General features: G+C 49.9%; 1 protein-coding gene across 3 annotated transcripts in view; it reads left to right on the plus strand.

The window, feature by feature from the left end:
• The window catches only part of svp (COUP transcription factor 2), a 72,228-nt gene that overhangs the window by 13,734 nt on the left and 31,762 nt on the right, over positions 1-26,732 (plus strand). For 2 of the 3 annotated variants that reach the window (XM_018035772.2, XM_018035774.2), the window contains exons 2-3: positions 595-744; positions 16,499-17,068. In XM_018035772.2, coding sequence (XP_017891261.2) covers positions 595-744; positions 16,499-17,068 — 720 coding nt within the window. The remainder of the gene's footprint in view (positions 1-594; positions 745-16,498; positions 17,069-26,732) is intronic. The other variant, XM_018035773.2, reaches the window with a different exon arrangement.

A 26,732-nucleotide genomic window follows, 5' to 3' on the forward strand; every position in this document is an offset into this window, starting at 1 on the left:
CGTAGCTATTTATTATTAGCATTGTCCTTCCGACGTCTGTTTTCTTTTTAATTATAGGAAATGCGTTTTTTTAAGGTACATAAACTTTTGGAATTGACGGTATAGCCAATACATCCTTAACCGTTGTGTCTGAGATATGAACGAAACGAAACGAAACGAACCGATGCGACTGTTCTCTGTTCGGTACGATTTATCATATTGAGAGAGGAACGCGAGACGTGCGTTAGACGAGAATTTCGGCGAGCACGTGGCGAATGCAGCGGCACGTGGGTCAGATATTCTTGAACGAGGGAGACCGATGACGTGATTCGATTTAACGAGCACGGCGCGATAGTGGCGCTTGATAGATAGATAGATAGATAGACAGGACCGTGTTCGCTAAACAGATTAAGGAATGATCCGATCAGTCCCGCCTCGACGTTACTACTTCTCTTTTGCAATTTCGCGCACGTTCGACAGAAGAGATTTTTCGGTCGACGAATCGTACGACGTTTGAGACAATGTTTCGACGCTGTTACAATATTACCGATTGAAACGACGACGTTTCGTTGGATAATCGGCACAACGTTTGATACCTGTATCGTCTGTTTACAGGATGCAAAAGCTTCTTCAAGAGGAGCGTGCGGAGGAACCTGACCTACTCGTGTCGAGGGAACAGGAACTGTCCGATCGACCAACACCATAGGAATCAGTGCCAGTTTTGTCGGTTGAAAAAGTGCCTGAAGATGGGCATGCGCCGGGAAGGTACGTACCCGAGTCTCCGATCTCGATCGCGTCGGCGCGTGCGCACGGTTCACTCGCTCCCTTTGGAACCGATCGAGAAAAATGTTACCGAGAACGCTTGTACCTACTGTACAGTACGCGGCTTAAATAGCCTCGCCGCGATCGAAGCTTAAGATCAAAGTTCACCGAGCCGGAAACCGATTCTATTTATTTGCCAGCGTATCGAACGCGGGACAAGTGCGAGCGTATTTATACCCGCGACCGTTCCCGATTCTCCTCCCTGTATCGTTCGACGTTCGTTCGTTCAGAACTCTTTTCGAATCTTTCTCCATTTCCTCTCTCGTTGTTTCATCTTCCGAACCAGTCGACGGCTCTTTTCGTACGAGACCCGATGCCGTATCAGTGATAATTCATAGCGATATTTCATAAATGTTAGGTAAACGACGATCAGTCGTGTTAACGATAATCCGGCGGGGGGGGAGAGGCGTTGGGGGCTTGGTAATGGCGTGAGGCGCGTTCACCGGTAAAAGCGTCTGACCGAGCGAAACCGATAAAGGTTCACAGAGCCAGTAAGAGTATCTGAGTCGTAGATGTCGAGACACGGAGTGCTCGATTAAAATAACTTTATCTATGCGCACCGCTGGAAGTGTCCGAGGTACGTAAGAACCATTATTTATACACCGGAACGAAACGTTAGATTTTCTGTCGATCGAGGTGTGAGAGAGAGAGAGAGAGAGAGAGAGAGAGAGAGAGCGATAAAAGATGGGAAACGGCATGCACGCCATGCTGCCCCGAGTCGGTCGCGATCACGAAAACCCCGGAAAGGTTCCCACGCCTCTCCCGTTCTTTCGAGATTCTTCCTCCTCGTTTTTTCTCTCTGGGCCAAGCTCGGCCGCGCGATAATATCTGACCTTGTTCGGGCACGCACGAAGAGGAGGAGCTGGACACGGGACCAGGTGTACCCGTTTCCGTGGTCTCGCGGCCCTCCTCGCGGTGATTTGAACGCCGCGTCGCGTCGTAGTCGCGTCGATTTTCCGCCTCGGTCGTCGTCGTAGCTTCGGCCCGAACTCGGGTAATTATCCCACGTTTCCACGCGGTTATTCTCCCCACCCCGCCCCCACCGGCCCCCCTCGATTCGCGTTCCAGCGATCCCGGCTCCTCTCGCCGACAGATATCATCTGACCTTGTTCAAGGCGTACGTGAGCGAGACGGTCATCGACACGAACGGTCAGGGAGCGCAGCCCGAAACCAACGACGACACGGATCTAGGATACACACCGTGACCGAATTAAACGATACTCTTGTTCCTTCGATGAATACGAAGTCTTCGGGATCCGAAGTCGCCGTCGATCGTTTCGTTCTATTAATAACTGCGCGTGGTGATATCGGCAAGGCCAGAACACCCTTCGTTCTGATAAATCAACTCACTTCGCGTCTGAATTAAATTCAACGATTCATACAGAGCGACGTATAAAGTACTCGCTCCTGACATTTTGTACACTACTTACGTGTTAGACTGCGCACGCGTCTGCAGAAAATTCGAGTGTGTAACGCGAAGATGCGTTTAGAACGTCACACTGCCGACTGTACGGTTAAATTTAATTGCCTCGAACGTTTTGTTTTGCACAAAGAATCCCCATTGTAACCCCTGTTCACCGTCAAATCCGCGTCCCAACGAACGAACGTAGAGGAACGAAACTCCGAGGGGTTTCCAGTTTTCATATTTAATTCCGTTCTCGCAAACGTGGAAAGAGTAATCGCGAGGTAGGAGTCGCCGGGGCCAGGAGTGGCTGGCTTTGTCGCGCATTTTTTTCCCACGAGAAAACGAGCCGAGTCTTCTGCCCTGTCGCAGCGACGTCCGCTCATTATCCGAGATGATGCCTCGGCTTTTGATAATAATTCGAAACGTTCGCTTGCAGGGCACGCAACCTGCTCGCACGATCCGCGCTCCTCGTTCCTTCTGGCCTCGCGAGCCCTTCCCGGGAGGGAAACCCGGGGAGACCGCGGGAAGAGAGAGAAAAAGAGAGAGAGAGAGAGAGAGAGAGAGAGAGAGATAGAGTAGTAAGGAGATTAAAAACAAGGTTTAGGAGATTGCTCGATCCTCTCGGCTCGAGAGTTTCAACTTCGTCACGAGAAACTCGGCTCGGCTGTTTTACATGAATGACCATGGATCGTAGTTTCGCGTGCACGTAACTTTTGCAAGTGAAACGTTTCATTCGACGCGTTTGAAACCATTTGCTTTACGAGCAGTTCTCTGTATGATTGAGCAACGACGTACAGAATCTTGCCTGTTGCCATTTTTCGAAGAGTCGAGCTTTTTAAAAAATTCGTTCCCGTTCTTCGGATATCTGTGAACTAATTCTCGTCGAGGAAATCGCCAGGCTTTTTAAGGAGTAGGAGTAGTAAAGTTTCAGGACCGTCAAAGACCGTTTGCTGCAAACGGTTCAGAGAAGTTTTGTCGTGTAGACACAGTTTTACGCACGACGAGCCATAAAGGATCATCGTCGTCGTCGTCGTCTAAAATGACTCGAGTGTTGAGAAGAGTTTCGCTCAATTCTGCCACACACGGTCGACTCCGTTAAATAGAAAATTCATACACGTCTTCCGATCGGATTGTCGAAGAGTCAGACCGTCTGTGGTTCGGTCGTACAGAAATAGTTTCGCACAGGATGAGTCACTGATTGTGAGAATCATAAGTGAGCGAATCGTTGACGGAGCAACGTGCGTGAAACGAGGTTTGATGAAAAGTTCGTATGCACGTTTGAACGAATCGAGAGAGGAATCGGACGTTTCGCATGAAACCTCGGGCACCTTCCCCCGTTTTACTTTAGCAGCGAAGTGAGCGAGAGCTCGAGGCAAGGCGGTTCGTGGCGAGACACGGTGAAGGTACACGGGGCCTAGAAGAGAGGTTCAACGGCGGGGAAGGGTGTAAAGGGGAATCGGCGGAGGTCGGGGTCCGGGGCCGGAGGGGAGTCGGTGGTCCGAGGTCAGCGGGGTGCATGACCTTACCTCGGGGGCCCCTTCCTTCCGTGGGGCCCCCGAGGCAGACAGGATGCGCTCAAGATTACCCCGCAGATACTGTCCGCGATGATTACAGAAATCTAGGAAGCCGCTCAATTTAATTAACCCTTAATTGCGACTGCCCGAGAAATAACCTACGTTTAACGCGACCGTCTACCCCTCTCGCTCCGTCGTCGTTGTCGTCGTCGTCGTCGTCGTCGTCGTCGTCGAAACCTCGAAAACAGCCGCGCGTGTGTCACGGGAAATTCTTCACGCTCCTCTAGATTCTCGTCCCGATCTCGTGGCCGTCCATCTCGATTCGTTCGTTCGGATCTACGAATTCGCAAATCTCTCTGTGCAAAATGTACGTACGTACGTCACCACTCATGGACAAGAAGTGATTTTATGTTCGAACAAACGATCAGATCCGTTTCAGTTTCAACGTTCCCCGCGTAGATCTGTCGTGTCGCTGTGTACGCGTTACGTCTTTATCAGATAGTTCTGCGAACGCGTTCTTGCGGGAACGATCCTTGAACTCGCGAGAGGAACTTGGCGGTGGATAAAAATAGTAACTGTACACCGAGCACGTGTAATTATCCCGTCCTAAAAGTTTAATAGAATCTTGGCGAGCAAATAACACGGTTGGCTGTCCCGGAAAAGTACGAAGCGAAGTAAAATACCGATCGTGGATGACGCGAGGATACCGGCGATCCAGCCGATCGATTAAACGGCGAGGGTAATTGCGCGCAACGATCCCGGGGTATCGGTGCTATTAGGAAATTCTCGATACAGCCCGACGTATCTGCTCGATGCTGCCGCTCGGAGTACGTACATGTCCGTTCAGAAGTACCGTCCTTTCTCGTTCGGCAGCGGCGAACCTCACGAAATTTACCTGATCGGTAAACGTTTCGTACGGGAGATGATCAGTCTCGGGCGTTAAACAAATTACATCGAGCGTCTGTGAAATACGTCGCTAGATCTCGGACTCAGTACGATTACAAGAATGTTTCATTTCCTAAATTGAACGCGTGATTCGGATCGGGCGTCTCACGTATCCGTTGGATCGCGCGTTGTACGCGTGTGTCGTCATTATACTTGTGAACGGGGGTGTACACGGCGAGAGACAGAGAGTAGGTAGAGTGGCGGGTTTCACTTATCTCGAGGCACGCGGCGATGCAACCACGATGCCCATTACGGCCGCATTAACTGAAATTAGACATTGTTTCCCTTGGAACGATGCAACAATGGACCAAAACTCGGACTGGGATCGGGTCTACGTAGTAAGGAAGGTTCGATGGCGAGCGAGATGGAAAAAATTAGGCGATCCTACCGAGGGAGAGATTCCGAAGCGAAGCAGTCTACTCTTTTATCTCTCAGCGTTTCTTTTCGGTCTCGTACTCTCTTTTCGGCCTTCCTCGCTCTCCTCCTCCTCTCTCTCTCTCTCTCTCTCTCTCTCTGTTCTGGGCGTCTACCTTTATCCCCGGTGCGCCGCGACAGAGGAGATTGCCGATATTACGGCGGGGTCAAGATCGTGACTTTAATCAATTAGCGAGGTTTCTCGAACCCGGGAAATGATTAGTAATCCGGTCGATTCTCGATCCCCTGCTCGCGCGTCTCCCCGAAGGCTCGACGAACCTGGTCCTCGGGGAATCCGATGGAAAGACTGTCGGTCATCCTATAGTCTGATAAACGTCTGTCCATACTTCTTCTTCTTCTTCTTCTTCTTCTTCGAACAGAAAAATGTCTCGAGGGTTCGTTACAAACGGATTTCGGACACCGAATCGACGCACTTCCATCATGGCTCTCTCTCATTGTTTAGCGTCGATCGCGTCTGCACGATCTGTTCTCATCGGGATCTCCGGGAAAACGCGTACTGCTCGTACGAAACTCCCATATCGTCTGTAAGAGGCACGAAACGATCGACGCGATCGAAACGCTGCTGTCGCACGCGAACGGGACACAGACGGAATATTACGAAAGTGTCCGCGGCGGTAACGGGCGGGGACGGGTGCGAACCGAAAGGAAAATTTCGCTGCTAGGTGTCGGGCAGGGGGAGGCGAACAAAGGATAAATAGACGCGGCTCGAGACGTGCGTGGACCTTGCACCGTTCTGCTTCTGAATATGCATAACCAGGCCGAGTTCCAATCGCAATCCCCCACGAACGGTGTCAGGTACTCTTGACCCGGCGACAGTTTTGTCATGGTAATGCGTCTACTTTGTATTTTAATGCTCGGAAACAGATTATGCAGGTAAATACGGCTGGCCCGATGTACACGGAGGCTTCCTGCTGGCACCGCGGCGACCTGGACGAGCCTCGTCGACATGTCTTCCATGCTCGAAGAGTCCATCGCCCGGAACAAAAAATCGTTCGCGAGATTTCGTCGGGAGCTCGGCGGCTGATTCATTATTTATCGGTGATCGTACCAGATCGTTCGTATCTCTTTTACCATACAGAGAGATCTATCGGGATAACGAGTATTATACTCGAAGCGTCTACGGTTTCTCCGACGTTCAAACGGTTCGTGTTTTTCTCCAATTTCTAAATTGTCTCCTATTCGTACTTGCGCGGAGCCTGAGACGAACGAGAAGGAAACGGATGAGCTCTCGGTGAACGCGTTCGCGTTCGACGCGGAGAGAAACGACCTTCGGGGACCGGCAAAGTTCTCGCACGATCAGAATGTGAAAGTTCACTCGGAAAAGGCGGTCAACGCTACGTTACTCGACTTTGTGCATACGCTCGTACACAGCTCGTCTTCTGTCTCTGTTTCTTTCGTCACGCCAACGGTCTGAAAGATTCTTTACCTCCTCGGGCTTACTTAAGATTCGAACAGCGTTTTCGTTACCGAGATATTATCCATCCATCCCGCGGTTCGATCAGATTCAAATCGGCGAGACGAAAAGTTCGAAGTAAGTTTCGAAGGAGAAAAGAGTGAGCGAAGGACGACGCGAGATCGAGAGCGTTCATTAATTGTCAGCCGTTTGACCGCGAGAAGCCTCTCGGTTCGTTCCCGATCGACCGTGTTCTCGTCTAGGCGAGTCCGCCGCGTCTATCTACCCGGACTGGTTCGCGCGGCAGCTGAGTTTTACGAGTTATTTGCATCGCGTTCTTCTTTTTTTTCCTCGCCCCGTAATTGCCGGCCTCACTTTTTATTCCACTGTTCCCCCCCCCCCCTCTGCCTCGGATTACTCGTAGCCGCGTTTCTACACGCCAGTTCCACGAGAGTCAATTTCTATTTCATGTTACCGGTTCAGAAAAAAATTCCTGTCTGCAGAAAATGTTAGAATGACATCGGAGTGTCGATCGGACGTAAGAACGACGACGAAGCATCGTGTATAGAGACATTTTATATTACGCGTGTATTTTGATTCTCGCACGTATCGGAGGAAGAACGCGTGGGAGTCTCGGGTGAAAGAAATTCTTTCACCTTCCGTTCGTTCCGGTTCGCGGCCGACGTAACGCTCTTTTGACCGACTGTCTCTCGAGCGCGCTCGGTCACTCTCCGGGACCGTGATCCTCCGTTCGTTGCGTCAACAGAAACGTACATTCCCGTGGATTCTTATGCGTTTATTAGGAAACGTAAACGTGATGAATCATGCCGTATGCATAAACGTAGAAGACCGAAACGTCTTGTCTCGCGTAAAAATTATATTTTCTAAAACATGTTTTTTAGGGAATTCCATTCAGACAGATTTTGCATCTTAGAATCTCAGCCAACGTGAGATTTGCGTCAATCGATCCGTATGGTTTTTGAGATTGTACACACGAGGTACGGATCGTTATAGGCACATTTTATTACGTGCAAATTTCTTGTAACTGCGTAAGAATTCGCGGTCTGCTGACGAAAGTTTCAACGAGATCTACGGTGGCCTACGGGAACTGTGTCGTACGAACGTAAGTACCTACCGTGTCGAACCAAAAGTAAAACGCGGCGCGCGCGCGATTCAACTTCGGCCCCGCTCTTGTCTCTGATTCTCGGGACACGCCCGCGGCCCGATACTGTTCTTCCCGATCTCGGTTCTCGTAGTCGCCGTGTTCATCTGCCTTCGCGGGTTGCTCGCATAACGCAAGAGCCGGTACCGTCGGTTTGGGTAGCATGCGAGCGAAGAGAGGCTTTGCCGCGAGCAGGCACCGTGGGAATGTTAGGCGGGCCCGATGCCCTCTATCCTTCCTCCTCTCTCTTCCTTTCTTCCACCTTAACCTTCTCCTCTTATTCTTATTCTTATTTCCCTTCCCTCTCTTTCGTCATGGACGCGACTCCGTGGAACTCTGACCGATACTTTTCCCTTTCGTATCGTCCATATTCGCCTCGTTCTCCGTCCTGTTGGCTTCCGAATTCGAACCATTCGGATTCGTCGAATATCTTTCATTCACTGTTCGAATCCCTTGCATTTCGTTCACTCGATCAATATTTCTGGCTGCGAATGCGACAGAAATTGGTGGTGTAAAAATTGCACGAATCGCAGCTATCATTCATTCCTTTCACTCTGCCAAGCAATGACACACAGCAGTATACACACATGAACAGCAAGGAACAAATGATGAAAGTTTAGTTCCTGGCAATTTTGTTAGAAGACACCGATGACGGAGGAAGAATTAATAAGATCGTAGTTGAAACCATCATCGTTAGAGCCAAGTGAACGTTCCCTGTGCGTCGACATTATTTAATTATTTTTATTTGCGAATCTCTTTGGAAAAGTATGATTATACTGATACACAGCGTCGAACGAACGGGGCGGAAGGATAATGGGCAGAGGCGTTCATTCTCGGCTGCTCGTAGCCGTGAGCGAGCGAGCGCACGGTCAGGGTAGTCGCCGACGGAGCAAGTCGGTAACCTTCTTTCCGGCGAAATTATCATAATGGCTCGGAACAGAAGCCTAGCCCGGAGCGTACAGTTCCCTCTCAAAACTGACCGCGCTCTTCCCGTCACGAGAAACTCCAGTTGCCAGAGACTTGAAACAAAAATCGTTCGTCTCGTATCAACGGGCTCTTTCGATCGTCCCGTCCAAGTCTCACGCCGAACGACCACGCTTCCACGTGATGAGAACGGACAAGTTTCGTGTAACAAGGAGAATCTTGTGCCAAAAAAATGGCAGGTTCACGTAAGAAGGTGTTTACGCGTTGAATTTAAATCGTGTGGGAGATTCGGTTTGGATCGCAGATCTCGATGTACTCGATGCCTGGCATCTTTTCGAAGAAACATTTTCACGCATTAGACATAAAATTTCTGCCCAGACCGAGCCGAATCGAACGTGTATAACGCGTGTAATGGATTCCGTTTTATGAAGGAGTACAGATCAGCGATGACGAATTTCAGGGCTCACGGAGAGAGATGTGTGCTGCGTACGTAAACATTATGAGTGGAGCATAGATCCTGACGCGTTTATATTAACAGAGACAGATACGTTGGAATTCGAACGATGCACACGGTATGTTGAACCTGCAAAGTTTTAGCGAGAAATGCGAACGTTACCATATGTATATTCGATACGTGAAAGGAACGTGTATTGAAACATTTTCTGATACGTCATCGCTACGTAAATATTTCTGAGAGTCACTCGTTTTCCAGCCTGATTACAGCGAGATAATTACGAATCGCTCGTGAGCGATAGAAATCGGTATTTTATAAAGAAACGAAGGTGATTCTTCGTAGACTGGCCCGGCGGGCCAGAGCTCAGGCTATCCACACGCTTCCACATACCTCTCGCACGGTAATTACGTGACGTATTAATACCAGTTATTCCACGTCGTCTGGTTCTCTCTTCTGGCTGTCTCGATCTGCGCCCGCATTTCGGATCTCCTTCCCTCTTCCACGCTCCTCGTCCTCTCTGCTCCGCGACGATAACCGATACAGCAGCAATACCGTCGACTCACGTTTTAATATTTTGTATATCGTTTGACGCAGCAAACATTACGTTTCACTGACGATCATACGAACGATTTCTATAAGTTTTCGGAGAATTTATGGGCAAACGGATCTCTGTTCGTTACGATCGACCCGCGAAGTACAGTGACGTACACCGTAAATCGTTCCGAATGGTCTGTGCATCGATAATTATGTAACGTGGAACAGCGTTTAATACTGTCACCAGTTCGGACTAGTGGCACATCTCACGATGAGTCACCGTGCATCTTTCTCTTCCTGTTTCGATGGGATCCAACCCTGTTTGCCGGGATTTATTCTTTCCGAGGTCCCCGGTTTCGCGACGCGTTCGCACGTCCTCCGAGTGGGTACACACGGCGAGAGCGTTTAATGGGATGCTTTTACAAGCTCGTCGAGTGAGTACGACTGGTACGCGAGGAACGCGAAAAAATCGACGGGAGGGTGCGCGCGATTCTTCTTCGGATCGTTGCCGTTAAAAAAAAGCTCGTCCCGGGAATTTCACCGGAGCGAAGCTCTCTCTCGCGGTCGGGAGTCTCGAAGCGAGCGTCCGGGCGCGCGAGCCGAAACGAGAAAAAATCACCGCGGAGCAGGCTGGCCCGAGCCGGAGAGGAAGAACGCTAGACGAGAGGAGAGAACCGGTGCGATATTGCTTCGCGAACCAGCGCCAGGGTCACGTAGAGAGAGAGAGAGAGAGAAAGAGAGAGGATGATCGTTTCTCGAGACGGCGAAACACAATGCGAATTAAAACGGGTTATTTCTAGTATTCTTCGGTCGATGTGCAGTTAATTTTTATCGATTGTCGTCGGCAATTTTACGTTGATTCTACGCGATGATCTCGATTGACATGGCATGAGAAACGATTGATCGTTGTCGATGGACGGTCGTTCATGGAGTAGGAACGAATGTGGTCGACGAAAAGCGTTTACGATGTCACGTTTTGCGAAAGCGAGAAAAGAAACGCGTGCGCGGTGTTCGACGGACGTTGCACTTGGCGGAAGAACGGCAAATATTGTGCCTCGGCAAACGCCGCAAGCCGTTCCTCGAAGGGGCACACGCGAAGGATGCACAAGTGGGGTCGGCAAGCGTTCGCTTATCAATGAATCTGACCGATCGGTAAGATCGTCCTCGATCGAAAGATCGTAATGAATCATAGAATGGCGATCATACGACGAATACGACGTTGTGTCGCAGTAAAAAATGGACACGGATGAATACACGAATCGCCGTTAGCGATACACGGCGAGCCGTGTGTATACGCTGCAAAGATGACGTGCGTACTATCGGCGAGTGTACAATTTGGAATGAACAACGAACAGTTTGGATGAAATCATGCGAATAGTTTTATGTTACACAGAGATTCGTGTGTCCTGAAACTCGTGGAAGAGGGAGGAAGTTGTACATAGGAGGATGAAACGAAAGGAGCCGGAGAGATAGGAAGAGTATCTCGCGCGAGACCGTTTCTACGTCTCGCTAGCTCGCGCTTCGTCTTTCTTTTTTCTCGTTCGAGAGACTCGACGAGAAACGACACCCCGCTGCGTTCTCCGACTGAATTCCAACCTCCGCCCCGCGGCTAACGACCACTGTCTCTTCTATCTTCTTCTTCTTCTTCTTCTTCTTCTTCTTCTTCTTCTTCTTCTTCTTCTTCCCCTTTACCCCTTTCTCCTCGCCAACCCTTCTTCGCCGTCGAGTAAAAAAGAAAGGTGAACCCGAGTCCCGAGCCGTTCGGGACATCGTTTACCTTTACGGTCTCTGGCCGGGACCAGCGGCGGTTTCTGCGATCGAACCACACTTTCTTCTCTTCGCGTTATAAATTGCTGGACAAAAAGAGTGTCGCCGAATACACTTAACAGTTTCTCGCTATCTTCGCCGTTCGAGTGCTCACAGAGATCACCGGGGGCTCAACGGTATATGTATAGTACAGACGACGACTCACGAATATAGAGCATTCGTTTGAAAGGATGAAGAATCGACTTGAAATTTATTTATTTGTTTGTTTGTTTGATTCACGAATCGGAAACACTTCGAAGTACAAGTCAGTACAAAGGCGAGCAATCTGTTCGCCGATCTCTGTAACGAGTAATCGCATAACAGTTTCTCAGATTCAACGTCGTATTTTCTTTTGACCCGAGTGTAAGATAGTTTGGGAACGTAGAGGTTAACTGCAACGGTTAGCTAAACGGCACGGCGGATGATTCGGAACCCGTCGATGAGACCCGTCTGTTATTTCGCGTAACGATCGGGTCAGCATTTCTATCATTAGAGACGCGCGCGCGCGCGCGCGCTGCGAGTGAAGCGAATTCAACGTGTATTCCAACTGCGGTACCGTTACCGGCCCGAACACGGATACTCGTTTCGTGGCTCGCTCGAGCGGAAAAGAATTCGCGGCCAATCCGATCGCCATTCACACGCCTCGCACGACTCTCGTCGAATCCCAGCGAATCCGACCTGCGATCATCTGTACGGATTTAATTGCAAACGGAGCCGTTTCATCGTCGAGACACCGTGACGCCTGGTTTTGATGATTGAAAGGTCTCGTCGACGTACACACGATACCGTGAAAATAATGACGAAAACGACGACGGGTTTAACAAAGACACCGTGAACAACGGACACTCTCGGTATCTACATACGTGTGTATCACATTGTTCTACTCATTCAGTTTTGCCAACGGTTTGCCACAGTTCATCGATATTTATGCCATGAAAAGAGCGAGGAAACCAGGCGAAACAAGCGGTTATCACGCGCCTAATTCTTCGGTTCGCAGCGACGGCGACTCGTAATTTCCGCGGGGGTCGGAGGTCGACCGATTGCTGCCAGCAAACGCCGTTTATCGGCGAGCGGTGATTTTTTGTTCCAAAATCGAACGGCAGAAACCGTGGCGTTTAGATAAATCGAGGACGCTGTCGCGAAAATATATTATGCAGTTCCGAACAGTCGAAGCCGTTTCGTCACGGTCCATCGGAAGAATCGTGGGGGGAGAAAAAAAATACCTCCGATAACGTTATCTGTCGCTCGTCGTGTATCAAAGTCCGCGACCAAGGAATTTTTTCGCGTTAATGCCCGATAGGCTTCGATCAATTTGAGACGGTACGCTCATCTTTCGATTTACTGCGGATATTCTGCGATCTTTTGTTCGTGTTCGAGCGCTCGATTATCACGAGTATTGTTTCAAGTACGTTCGACATCTTATGGGAGATCTCAGATTTTACGAGATCCGTATTGAATCGTACTTTGCTCCTCGTTCTTCGAGCGCGGATCGTTCCCGAATAAGAATCGTCTGACCGATCTGTTGACCGACCCGACGAGAAGAATCGACGCTTTATAAACGGCAGATAGAAACGGGAAGAGTCTCGTAGTAAAAAGACTCAAGTCGTAAATACATGATACGACGGTAAGAAACTGACGGTTGTAAATATACGAAGCCTTCAGGTTCGAAAGAGGGTTTAACGAGACGTAGCTAGCCCGAGGGATGGGTTAATCGATTGAGAAACGCACGATCCGGATAAAATCGAAAGCAGCCCACAAAGGGAGCCAGACACGGGTTACAAAGCGGCGACGCGGTTCCCGCGAGAAGCGCGCGGCTCCAGAGAAACTCTTCGGACATGGATTGATGATGCTGACGCGTCGCTTCAACGGGGAATGGTCAGCGATCGGGGTCGGGGGGCGGTTCAGGAAAGCGAAATAGACGAATAAAAAAACGAACGTGAGTCCATCGTGTTCCTCGTTTGACGCGCGTCTATGTTTTAAGCCCCGTATCCACTCGTGACACGTTCCCGTATCGACGCAGCCGAGACCAATCGTCGTTCTTCATATTGCGGAGTTCTATGAAAAATTGAGTATTGACTGCAAACACAAATCTTACACACTTACCAATGTTTCTTATCGTTCGAACGTTGAAATGTCGGCGGCACTCAGGTTTTTGTGTCCCGCATAGTTTTGTACGTCACGTCTGTATTTAATTTCTCTGTAAACGCATAAAGATTACGGTTCGCGGGAAATTGTCAAACTGAGGCTTCGTGTTTGAGCTGTGCTCGTCTAGAAAACCCGGAAAGACGTGGACTCATTACTCGTTTTGAATTTTCCCCGTCACCCTCAGGGGAAACTAACACGTGTCCGAGTTGGCTCAGTTTCCGTGGTACTAGCTGTATTAAACGGATCAACGAGGTCTTATTCTGCATGAAACTCGACGATCTGACAATTAATTGTCGATAGATAATTAGTTCCTCGTTGAAGGTGAAAGAGTCGAACTGTCGTCGTGAAGGATAGACAACGTGTACGATCGGAACGAGATCGGATTGAGTACGTAGGTTCGAATCGCGCGAAATTTCTAAGCTGTACGTCAAGGCCGATAATGAAATTCCTTTCCGCGCTCGCGCGATCGTCTTAATCAACGCGCCGTCGCTGCGCACGAAAAAAAATTAGCATTTTAAATCACGCGCACCGCGGGTGCCCCTACTCTCCTTTTTCTTTTCCGCCCCCACCTCTCGCACCGCGATCCCTACCCCTGTCGAGCCGTTCGCCTGTTCTTCTCGGTCTCTCCTCGGTTTCCAAACCGACGACGCCGCGACGTCATCCTCATGATTCGTTTATTATCGAACACGCACAGAAGATTGATCGTCGCTGCTCGTTTCTCGATGTTTCTAATTATTTTGAACAACGCGCCGTCACCGAGACGCGTACTCATTCGAGAGTCGCGTATCCGCGTGTCGTTGCAACAATTATGTACGAGCAGAAAAATGAGCATATTGAATGCAGATCGTCGAGAACGGTTGCTTTAGAATTAGTTCACAATTATGGGCGTAGAACGTTCCATTTTTCGATTTCCGAGATCCGGCAAGGCGGTGTCGTGTTTCCTTTCTGTTCGCAATCATCTACGACGTTTCGTACTGTTTATACGTTCGAAGAAGACCTGTAACGACCCCGATCCACTCAGGGACCAGAGGGGAACGCGAGTGGTGGACGTTCGTCCAGAATTTCTCCGGCAACCTACACGAGTGCGAGGTCATTGGGTCGCGGATGCGTGCAAACGATTTCTGAATGCATTTCTCACCGTTCCCGAAACGGGAATGCGATTCATCAAGATCGAACCGTCGCTGCTGCAGTTTAGAAGACGATGTATGAGAGAAGTAGATCCTCTTCCGAGTTTCATCTCGCGCGGATGAGAGGGGGCACCACCGATAACGGTACACTCGCGCGCCGTTCTCGCTAAATCCTCGTTTTGTATATCTGACGCGTGCGAAGCAACACGTGTACGACACGGTCCGTTTTTCTTCCTTCCTATGATTCGAGAGGCGTGCGCGCTTCTCGTGCCGAACTAACTCGTCAAATTAAAAATTAATTATGATTCTTTTATCAAGTTCGAATAGAGAGAGAGAGAGAGAGAGAGAGAGAGAGAGAGAGAGAGAGAGTCGAGTTTTCTCCGTAGGTCTCGTCTTCTTCGTGTCACTTTTCATATCTGCAATTCCGGCAATAATGTACGAAATGCAGGCATTGCGCGGAACGTGGCCAGAAAATCCTGCTCGAATCGATGATACTTAAACATATGCACTGTCGTGTATACGTGTTTATTTTAGAAGCGCCGAGACGAGCGAGGAGACCCGTAGGAAACAATTAGCTCGACCACTCGTTTATCGCGGTAGAATTTCCGCGAGATCGAAACGGTCCGTCCTACGTCCGGGGTTGATCGAGCGGAAGATCCATTAGCGTTTGCAAGATAATTACTCCAAATAGAGATTACACAGGCCCCGACGGTACTACTAATTCTCCGCGTCCAGCCTCCGACGATAAATAAACACCTACGTGAAACCCCCGGGGCACGACCAAACGGCCTAATGATGGGAAGAGAGCTCTCCTCAGCTTCTTACCCCACCTCTCCCTACGCTTGCTTCTCTCTCTCTCTCTCTCTCTCTCTTCCCCCCCTCGCCCTTACGTCCTTCTGTGTTCCCTCTCGAACAGGTGTTGCCAGCTCGGAGATTCGATTCTCTATGGAAAGTTACATTATTTCACAGAAATAAAATTATATTCGTGACCTGCGCATTTTTATTCCCTTTCATATTTGTGCCAATTTCTCGAATCGAAATTCATTCCGTCCTTCACCGAGGAACGACGGTCTGTCGACGAATTGTTTCTTCTTCGACTGAAACGATCGCCGTCGATTTCTTCTGAAATAAAAGTTCGAATCGCGTCGAGAGAGAATAAGAGAGAGCTAGGTCGACGAGGACAGGAGAAAGGAGCGGAGCGTATCGCGTGGCCGATGCAGCATCGCGTGGAGTGATTTTTACGGCGTTAATAAGCGGGTGCCAGGTCCCCTCGGGCTACGTGGTACCGGTGTGGAAGGTGGCGAGGCGAAAGAGTAGGCGGCCGGTGAGAAGTGCCGCGAGTCGATGCTATTAAGATTTCCGTATCGTCTCTCTTTCTCTCTCTCTCTCTCTCTCTCTCTCTCTCTCTCTCTCTCGTCCCGTTTACGCCGGACGACACACGGAGAGGTCACGCTCGCCTAACGTGCATCTCTGTCTCTCTCACCAGCAGTCCTTGTTCTCTTCCGTCTGCGATCCTGCCCGCGGTGCTCCGCGACGCGCGGTCTTCGTACCTTTCGTAACTCTCTTTCGTTTGATCCTACTGCAAACTGTTCCCGTCTCGTCTCTCACTCGCTACGGATTAGGAAGGTGCACACGATCATAGCATCGAGACACTCGTCGGTTCTAATGAAACGAACGAGCGCCTGAGTGCAAACTGTTTTTCTCTCTGGTGAAACGGTGTTGAAGGCTGGAACTACTAGAGCGGTGACGACGCGGTTTATTCGGTTGTTCGCGAGTAATCGGAAAGCAAGCTTAATCGCGACAAAGAGAGCGAGTAGGAAGATTGAAGAAAAGGGATGATCGATTGATGGTAGTCCGTTTGTCTGTTGCAGCGGTGCAAAGGGGCCGGGTGCCGCCGTCGCAGCCGTCGCTGCCGGGCCTCCCGGGCCAGTTCGCCCTGACGAACGGCGACGCGGTCGCGTGCGCCGGCCTCAACGGCCACTCGTACCTCTCCTCGTACATAAGCCTGCTCCTGAGGGCGGAACCGTACCCGACCTCGCGGTACGGCCAGTGTATGCAACCGAACAACATCATGGGAATCGACAACATCTGCGAGCTGGCGGCCAGGCTGCTGTTCTCGGCGGTCGAATGGGCCAGGAACATACCGTTCTTCCCGGACCTTCAGGTGACGGACCAGGTAGCCCTGCTGAGGCTAGTTTGGAGCGAGCTGTTCGTGCTGAACGCGAGCCAGTGCTCGATGCCCCTCCACGTGGCGCCGTTACTGGCCGCGGCGGGACTCCACGCGTCGCCGATGGCCGCGGATCGCGTCGTCGCCTTCATGGACCACATCAGGATCTTCCAGGAACAGGTGGAGAAGCTGAAAGCTCTGCACGTCGACTCCGCGGAGTACAGCTGCCTCAAAGCCATCGTCCTCTTCACCACCGGTGAGTCGTACCCCCCGCGTTGATCGTTTTTACGCGCTGTCGCCGCGGAGACGAAACATTGGGCGCGAACATCGACCGCGTCGGTAGCTCTCCGACGATCGGTGATCTCGCTCGAGATCATATTGAGCACACGAAACGATATGGTTTTCACGACGAGAGACCCTGATTTAATTTTAATTGAAAATTAGAAGATACCAATGGTCGGTGTTGAGAGAACGAGCCAATATGAGTGTACGTGGCCTGTGAACGCGTGCCGAGCGTTGCTCACCGAGACATTATCTATTATTATCAGTTATTAACATTCAGCGAGTGCAAAGTCCCCGTGCAAAAGAATCGCGCAAGATTTATGAGCCGTCAGCAGCTACGGTATTACGACTGTACAAACTCGCGCTTTTAAACGTAACGTATGCAGATTCGTTAGCAGAAACAGCCGCGGCTGCCAACGCGTACCATTTTAGAGTTTAGAACGCGAACGCGTACCGCGGATAGTCTGAACGCGTTCGCTTCAAAAATTGAAAAAATGCCTACACGCTGTTCATGAGTCACTGGCCGATCGATTAACACCGCAGACGAACGAGATACGTGTCCATAAACTATTGTCCAATCGACGTATTAGGTGTAGAAATAAATTCTGGTCGGACTTGTTGTGAATAGAAGTTCGAACCAGTTTCGCGCGCATTCCGTGGCTTCGCTCATAGTGTCTGGGGAAGTAAAATTGCGAACGGGTGAAGAGGGGGACGGTTTGAACGGGCATCGTTGACAAGACTTGGAGACGTCGTCGAATTTTGCTGAAATCGGACAGGCCGTCCGTGGCGGTTGGTACGGACGCTATCGCGAGGCAACGCGTGTACCGTGACAACTCGCGCGCTCGTCGATCCTCCCTGGCGAGCTTAGAGAAGCTTAGAAAGGGACACGATAGCGGCCGGTTCCGCCGGAAGAAGTCCACGGTCTCTTGACGCGCCGCCGCTCGTTCGCAGCTTCGTCTAATCGACGGTGAAACGAGATGTTATCGCTACCCCGCTGCTGTCACATCCCGTTTACAGAGACGAGGGCACGATGAATACGATGACCATACACCCTTTGGTCGTTCGGTCGTTCAAAATTCGCTGTCCGCCTCTCTATTGTGCTCCGTGATAAGTAGGTCGCGGACTTTTATGCAAAATTATTTTTACCATCGATTCGTAGAACAAAGCCTCTTTTATCCTTTGAAATTGACAACGCGCGTATTCTGTAGAATTTTTTTTTTAGAAATGCACGAGACGCGATACCTGCTTTCAGAGGATCAATTCACTTTGTAGAAATGTTCCGTGATCGATACGCTGTACGAAATGTATCGTGTGTAAACTGTAAAGTCGGTGCAATACTTGTCAGTATGGTTGTTGGTTGCATACTTCATACANTAAAGCCGGGTATTCATCTGAGCACGAATGCGAACGAGGCAAGGCGAGGCCGAACGAGCATACATATGTGGACGTGTAACCGAGGCGCGGCAAACTGCATTCGGCTGTTCGCCGCACAGACTGAGGCATTCGGGACCCGAGCCGATCGGAGTCGGTACTTCAAAGAAAAATTTGGTTACGTATGGACGGCATTCGTGTACGTTCCACGTACCTTGCCTATCTCGCTGGATCATCGTTCACTGCGTTCGCTGTGGATCACTGTCTCGTTCGTTGCCTCGGCAGACTTCATTCGCGAAGAAAAATTTTACAAACGAGACAAAACGAGGCATTTGTTCGGACTCGCCTTGCCTCGTTCGCATTCGTGCTCAGATGAATACCCGGCTTTACGTGTGAACGCGCGTACGTACGAAACATCGTGGAACCGTTCAACGATCATTAACGATAATGTTGCGCGATATTTATCACGGGATGGTTATCACGATCCGACGAGTAGACGCGTCACCGCCACCCCGCGTTTAAACGCGTTAAACGGTCCGGTCGCCAAGGTTCCCGATAATTGTCTAGCCCTTTTTCCATTTCTCGAGGAAAATCACCCTGACCGTGAACGATCGTCAAACGAACGTGACAAAGTGTGTACGACGTGGTGCCCGTGATAGGAATCGAAGAATCGTCGACGTTCACTTCACGTACGATCTTAAACGACTGAATTCAGTGGAGCCTGGTGGCGTCTGATTTTACGTCTAATTTCGTCGCCTTCTCGCGTCTTACGCCGTTCTTGATTCAGTTCGATTTCATATAATTCTTTTTCACGTCTCGCGGTAGAGGGAGAAGCGGATTTTTATCGTTAACGTTAAATCTCTGTAAACGATACTTCTTGGTGAACTGCGCACGACGTCAAATCGAATATTTTCCATTTCACTAGTTGGATAAAACGTCGTCGTCGTTTCCAATACTGTTTAACGTTTGATATGCCTGCGGACACGGTGTGTATCCGTACGGGCAAAGGTAGTTTCTGTGTAAGAGGATCGATCGTCGAAGCCGGGAATCTCCGATATCTCTGACGGGCATCGAGTCGTGTTTCAGCATCGTCGAATCGCGGAAGCGAGAGCCGGAGAACGGTTCTAGAGAAACTCTCCATGGGCCACGCGTGATAGACGCTGATTAGACCGTAACGCGGCGAACGTCGTCGTCGTCGTCGTCGTCGTCTCGCGCATTCTATCGTCCCACTCACATCCCGATCTCACCTCGCTCCTGTGTTCTTCAGATTTATCGTTTTCATAAAACACCCATTCTCTTATTTTGTTCGTGGACCGAAATAGTACAGCGAAAGAGTATGCGATCCGTCTCCTTTGTATGAGGTTCGTCTATAGAATTTAGAATTGTCACGTTATATATATAGAATTGCGGTGACTCTTCATATCAATGTACGATGTTTTCAATGCAGTTCGTTTGGAATTGTTCGACGGAGACAATTTAAGATTGCTACCAGCGTGTACGCAGAATTGCAACTACTCGTTACCAACAACGTGTTGTTCCAAGCAAAAGTTGACGTTTGATACCGATCCTAAAAGAAGACTCGGAAATCTTGTTCGACGTTTCTCTTCTTCTCTCTCTCTATCCGACCGCCTCCGTGCTGGCTGCCTTTCGCTCTTCGAAGAAGAAACCGACGGGCCAGCGTCGATATTCTTTTCAACGAAAGTTTCTCGACCTACGAAGACTGCCACTGCGTGTCTGTCTCTGCACACGTCTGTCGGTGTGAACGAAGCTTTTCTCGCGGATTCTCGTTTCTCCGACCGACGACGTGACGTTTCGAGAGCGTCGATAAATTATCCGGGGTTAACAGGTGAGCGCGGAACGACGGCGGGCGATAATGACGGACAACGATAAACGCGTCAATAACGCGCCGTCCCGTACGACGCGGGGGTATCGGGGACACCAGAAGAGTAGAGTAGATGAACGTTATTCCCGCCGCTAGTGGATTTCCCTTCGATTTGGGTTACCTCTCTCCCACTCTCCCTCTGTCTCCCCTCTTTGATCCGGCAACGACCGACATTTCAACCGTCCTCCGGTGTCCATTTGCCTACCGATGCTACACTTACACCGCCGAGTGCTCGGGATTTTATACAACCTCTCGAACGAACGGTGTTTAAACGTTAGCGAGAGGAAAATGCAGATGTTTAATTAATTAATTTTAACGTCTGTTACAATTACTAATCTCTTATAGCTGCTAATGAGAAACGATCGTACGTGTTTAATTTTTGTTCGACCAACTTTTCCAACATTCCTTTCATTTAACGAGTAATAGACGGTACGAGGATAGGACGAGTCCAATGTCGTGCGAAAGAATGGAAACCGAAACGTGTTACGCACGAGTGTACGCCTCCCTCTATTAAGAATCAGTAATTTCCAGCCGGGATTCGATTTTTAGCCGTAGCGTTAAGGATTGTACATCGGTGAGACGAAATCCGGTTGCTCCCCGAACAGGAACGAATACATACGTATGTATGTATGTATAATAGGTTATATCGGTTCGTGGAGTCCAAGTCGGAGCGAGCCACGACTCCTGCTCTTACTTTCTCCTCGCGTCTCCGCGGTGTCCCCGTTATTGTCAGTCCGTTTCACGGTGCACTTTATCAGCCCTCTCGCAGTGTCCAACCGCGAGATACGTACATCCGTGCCGTCCGATGCTCGAGCGTCACTGTTTAACGATCAAAATTTGCGATTGGACAGCCAATGAAATGTCCGTCCGTTTTTAAAGATCGTTGGGAATTCTCAGATATTACGTGTAACAATTTTTAATTCTTCACGACGATTCTCACTTGGTTGTTTCGATCCACAAATTGAAGAGACGTTTTTGGAGGATGTAGCAGTGAAACGGCCCTTTGAAACGAAGAACGCATCGTTGCCGAAGGTGTAATTAATTATGTCGTTAATGAGCGATTCGCGGGGGCCGGTGGAAACGAAGAGCTCGTGGTAGCGAGTACGTGGGTCTTGAATACGGTTGCTCACCGGCGGGCAACCGCGAGGCAAAGGGAATTGCATCGCATGCCACATAATCGTGGGAGTGTTTCCCATCGAGATACACGTAGGTAACCGCCGCTCGCAGTAATGCCCTGCCGCATAAATATATCTGCATCTCCGCCGCTCTACGGGGTGACCGAGGATAACTCCAATTACTTGGATCACTTTCCTCTTTGTTCACTCGCCGGAGAGCCTGTCCGATTCTTCTTACTCGACGTTCATTTCGATCCCACTCGACGCAGCGAGTTAGCTAAAGCGTGTTTGTCAGGTGTCTTTACCAGGTGAAAAAAGACGTTCCGAGGAGACGTCGTGATACGTAAAAAGGATCTGCTTTTTAAATTTTGTCGGGCCGATCACCGAACAGAGCGTAGAGGGTATCGAAATTTCTTAGATACGTCTTAATTACATAATTGTTATCAGATACGTCTTACGACGTGTCGTCGATGCACGAGACAAAGTCGAATCAAATGTTGGAGAGAGACGAATGAAAAACGATGTTCGCGCGAGTCACAGGGTATACGCGAGGAGAAAGCCGAACCGTTTGCAACGACTGATCTAGCCAGCTAAACGTACTTTATGCACTATGCCCTCGTTCCACCGTTTTATCCGAACAATTAGACGTGCATCCACGATTGCAGGTGGAAAAAAGACGCTTGCAGCTCTTCGAGCGTCGAGCGTCGAGCGTCGAGCGTCGAGCACACGTTCGACCCTCGAAAGCATTCGCCGTGATCATAAATTACAATGTATAAATATAAAATTATCACGTCGACGGATGTAAGCACGTTACTCTTTCCAGTTCGATCTCGTCACGAGTTCTAGTGCCCGTTTCGTTCTCTACTTATCTATGGAAATAGCAAACTGATCGTAGTTAGAAGATCGAAAAGCCTGTTCTCTTGTCACAGAATTTAGGACTGCCATCGAGATGTACCAGAGTCCATTTAAGAATGTAGTCAAAATTATTGTGTAAAATCGATTTAAAATCGCTGTAACGATACGTATAGATAAAATTGGAACGATGCTGGAAGTAATTCTGGAACAACGTCGTATTAAAACGTCGACGATTCATCGATTTATTTCTGCTGGATGGGAGATCGCGATAACGTCGAGATCTGGTTACCGTTACGCAAGAGAGTCGCGTCCGGGCTCGCGTATCTCCGGGGAATCTGCGTGCCGCGACGAGGAGACACGGACACGGACAGGGTGGCAGAGGGTCCCGAGGGTATCCACGCACGGACCCTCTGGGAGCAGAGAAAAGAAACGAGAACGGAACCGAGCCAAGAGGATCCTCCGGACAGAAAAAAGGAGAGCGGGAGGAGAAAGCTCGAGAAACGGGGCATTAGCATAAGCTAAACCGAGCTAAGCACGGCCATATAGCACGGAAATAAATAGCCGGTTGTCTCGTATCTACAACGAGTAGAGGCTCCCCCTAAAAAACCTGAACGTTCGGCCCGCTCCTCCTCGTCCTCTTTCTCTTTCTCCTGCTTCTCTCTCTCTTTCTCTGTGATGGCTCGCGCGTACGCACGTTCGGCCACCCACCCCGTGGATCCCTTCGCCGACCGAACACGCGCCGATCAACAAGTTAGCGAGACGAGATAGCTCGCTATCAACAACGGTGAGAACGGTCGGTCAACCGAGTGACTCGAAATACAATTGCTTGATCCATTCTTCTTCTTTCCAATTGATCGTTTCATTCTGAAATAATCAGACGTTCTTCTTTACAAACCGTTATATATTTACGAATCCTTTCGTCTCTTAAGAATTAAAATTGAACGCTGAATTAGACGTATTGGTATTCGATTTGTAAATCCAAATACCAAGCCATCGTGCCGTAACTTTTCATAGAGTAACGTCCCGCGTCGTTCTGACATTCTCGATCGTTATCCAATTCGAAATAAGACCACTGACTCGCGAACTGCATATTCGCGAACGACACTGTATACGACTGCCGATCCGCTCGACTTCAATCGCTCGATTCACAAAGAATTGAGTAACGATAAAAAAAAGGCTCGGGACGGTGTGCATTCGGGGAAAAGGCGATGATGGAGAGAAAACGCGCGTAAGAGCGGGTGTCACGATCTGTCTCTTAGCGAGTCAGAGAGGAGAATCAAGGTCTCGCGAGGCGTCATCTGTGGTTTCGATCGGCACGAAGCGGAACGACGACGCGCGGATGCAAAGAGGGCAGATAATAAAAGGAAAATGGGTAACGCTGAGAGTCAAGGGTTGGGGAACGCGACCCCGGCTCGACTCAACGCTCGAGCAACAATGCGGCCGCGATAGAGGAGAGAACCGCGAGAGGATCGTGGTCCCGGCCGAGCAGATAACGCGCGCTTTCTCCCCTTCCTATCGCCACTCATACCCCTCGAATGCTCTCGTTCCCGTTTCATTCCTCTCGGCTCGGCTTCGTCTACGAGAAACCTACTCCGAGCCACCGAATAAAATTCAACGATTCAACGATACGACGCTCCTCCCTGGTTTCACAATGGCAAATTAATTTATCGCGTTCGGTCGAACGTTGTATCGTTGTAATTGCATCTTAGTTGATGGCGCGTGAAGAGACAAATGTTATTGTTCGAGCGATTAAAATGAATTCTGAAGATGTGTGTATCTTGAATTTTCGTACGAAAGAGAGGGTCGCGGGTAAGGGAGAGAAGACGCGGCGAGTCGATTCAGCCGATCGTAACAGGAGGAAGTTGGTAGAGCGCGGTCGGTAGCGTAACCCTTATCGTCGTATCACAGGGCAAAGGGTTGCCCCGGTATTAGAGTAAGCCACGGTATTAACCTCGGAGTTTAATATAAACGACGGGACGCCGCGGCCATGGGGAACGGCGAGAGGGTGGGGGCCACGTGACCGTCGGACGGTGCGAGTCGCTTATCGACGTCCGAGGCCGAAACGAACCCACGACCCCCCAAACCCTGGAATCTCGCGCGGCCGTCGCTTAACCTAGTCGCGACGCAGAACCACAGTCGAGCTTTTCCGTCCGCATTTCCGTCCCGCCGCCGCCGCCGCTGCCCCGAAAACTCGCTCGCTCGTGATATCGGCCGGCGACGCCGCCCGCGAAACAAAGGCCATCCTTTTCATCCGATGAACCACGGAAACCAAAGGGTGACCGATATCTCCTACCCCGAAAACGGCTCTGTAACCTCCAGAACCCACGAACCAACGTATCGACCTGAAATCTGTGAACGCGGTAGAACCTACGTTACGTGAAACATGTGGTTCTACGAATCGGACCAACACCCGTCTCAACGTTTTATCGTACCAACGGTGTATCTCCCATTGGAACGTCGTGTGCGATAAGTGTACCGGGTGTTTCACATCTATTTGCTGTCCTGAATCCGTTCAACGATTCGGTATGAGACGGGCACGATGATACTTTTCACGCGTCTTTTGGGCACGGAATTTTTCGGCGAAGGGCTCCGCTGTCCGCTGCTGAGGCAAACGAACGAACGTGCAAATTGGCACGCGCAACAAATTCGGATCGCGTTCGTTCTTAATTTAGAGCCTATACAACGACGCTAACGACCCCGGGAGCTCCCGTTGAAAAAACGACCGACGCTCGTTCACTTACTGGCACCGCTCCTCGAGCCGTGATCTTCGTTGACCCGAAGAAAAGGATCGCGCTCCTACAAAAGAACGACCGCTCCTCCTTGGTAAGAACTTTCGGGAATTCGAAATTCCATGGAAAAGAGAGAAACGCTGCGGACGAGCTCCGCGAACGTCTTTTTCTTCCATCGACAATTACTTTGCGATTCATTATAACGATTAAAGTGTGAAGAACGAAAATGTACGCCCCGGTTTTATTCGTTGAACATCGTAAGAGACACGTTTCACTCTACGTATTTACCAATTGTCACAGTGGGCACGTTCCAAGAAAGAGCGTTTCAGATTCCAAGCGCAACAAACTTACTGTCATAGAATTATAGCGCGGTCCACGATCGGCCACGTTCTCCTTAACGAATGCGAGCGATTCCCGAAAGAAACGGACGGGGAACCGCGTTTGTCCGTCCCGAAGGAATTTATTCAGGCGCAACCGTGTTTTATGGCCCCGTTTGACACGGGATGCCGTTAAATATGCGACAGACCGCACGCGTGTCTCCCTCTCGGGCCGTCGCACCCTTCGTTTGCGCCTCCCTCGCCACCTATTCTCGACGATGCTACGTCTCTGTTATCGTTGCGAGAATCCTCCTATTAAACCGAGTCGACGTTAGGCAGCACGCCGAGTCAGATCTTTTGATTCCTGAATCCGAATTCCTGGATTAAACAAATATCCAATTTCTTTTCTCGACCTGGTCTCCTTTCGTCCTCATTTCATCGTGGTCAATCTTAATCGTGGCCATTAAAACCGAGCCTATGTTCTCATGTTTTCTGCAGATCTACCATACGTGTGCATAAAATTCACGGTTTAACGGTGACCGTGGAACAAGATTGAAATTGAGCCGTATTCGCGAGACTGTGCAAAGAGATCCGTGAAGGGAATTGACGGTCGAGGTTTGGGGTTGGTCACTCCGTTGGTCATTGGTGGCATTTGTGAACGCACATGCCGGGCGTAACCGTCGTCGTCATCGTCGTAGTCGTACGCGTATACATAGAGTCAGTCGGCGGCACCACCGCGACAGACGATATCACGCATTCACAGATTGCGCTGTCAGGCGGCCGAATAATATTCGGGGTGACACGCCATGTATCCGCTACGCGGCATAGCCGAGTCGACTCTGGCCTCCGTATGAGTCAGCATCCCCTAACCGCGTGCACCGCTTTAGGGCCGTCTAAGGGGGTCGCCGCGGAAGAAACCGAGGAAAGAACGGGAGCAATAAAGAGGAAAGACCAGTGGGGGGAGGGGCGCGGGTCGGTGATGATGCCGCGAGAGAGCGAGAGAAATCCGATAGAAAAAGGGAAACAGTTGAGTACATCCCTCTCCAGAAGTCGTGGCACGATCAGATTTTCATACGAAACAAACCTGTTTCTACATTCGCCATCAATTTGTTTTCTACCGTTTAGTATCGGTAGAAGTACAATTTTAACGATACTGAACGAACTTTTTATATCTTCTTTACACACCATTCTTCCATTGACCCGTCCAACGACATATCTCATCGTACGGTAAATAATGTGACGCGAGAAGTGAGATGAACAGACGTAGCTATGATGATACATAATTAGAGAAACGTAGAAATCGCGTTGCCGTTAATAGATTTTTTTCAGTGGACCGATTACGATTCTCGTGTATGAGCATGATCTGTCG

The sequence above is a fragment of the Ceratina calcarata genome, unplaced genomic scaffold, assembly GCF_001652005.2.
Source record: "Ceratina calcarata isolate Rehan_Ccalc_2016 unplaced genomic scaffold, ASM165200v1 scaffold92.2, whole genome shotgun sequence".
Taxonomy (NCBI): domain Eukaryota; kingdom Metazoa; phylum Arthropoda; class Insecta; order Hymenoptera; family Apidae; genus Ceratina; species Ceratina calcarata.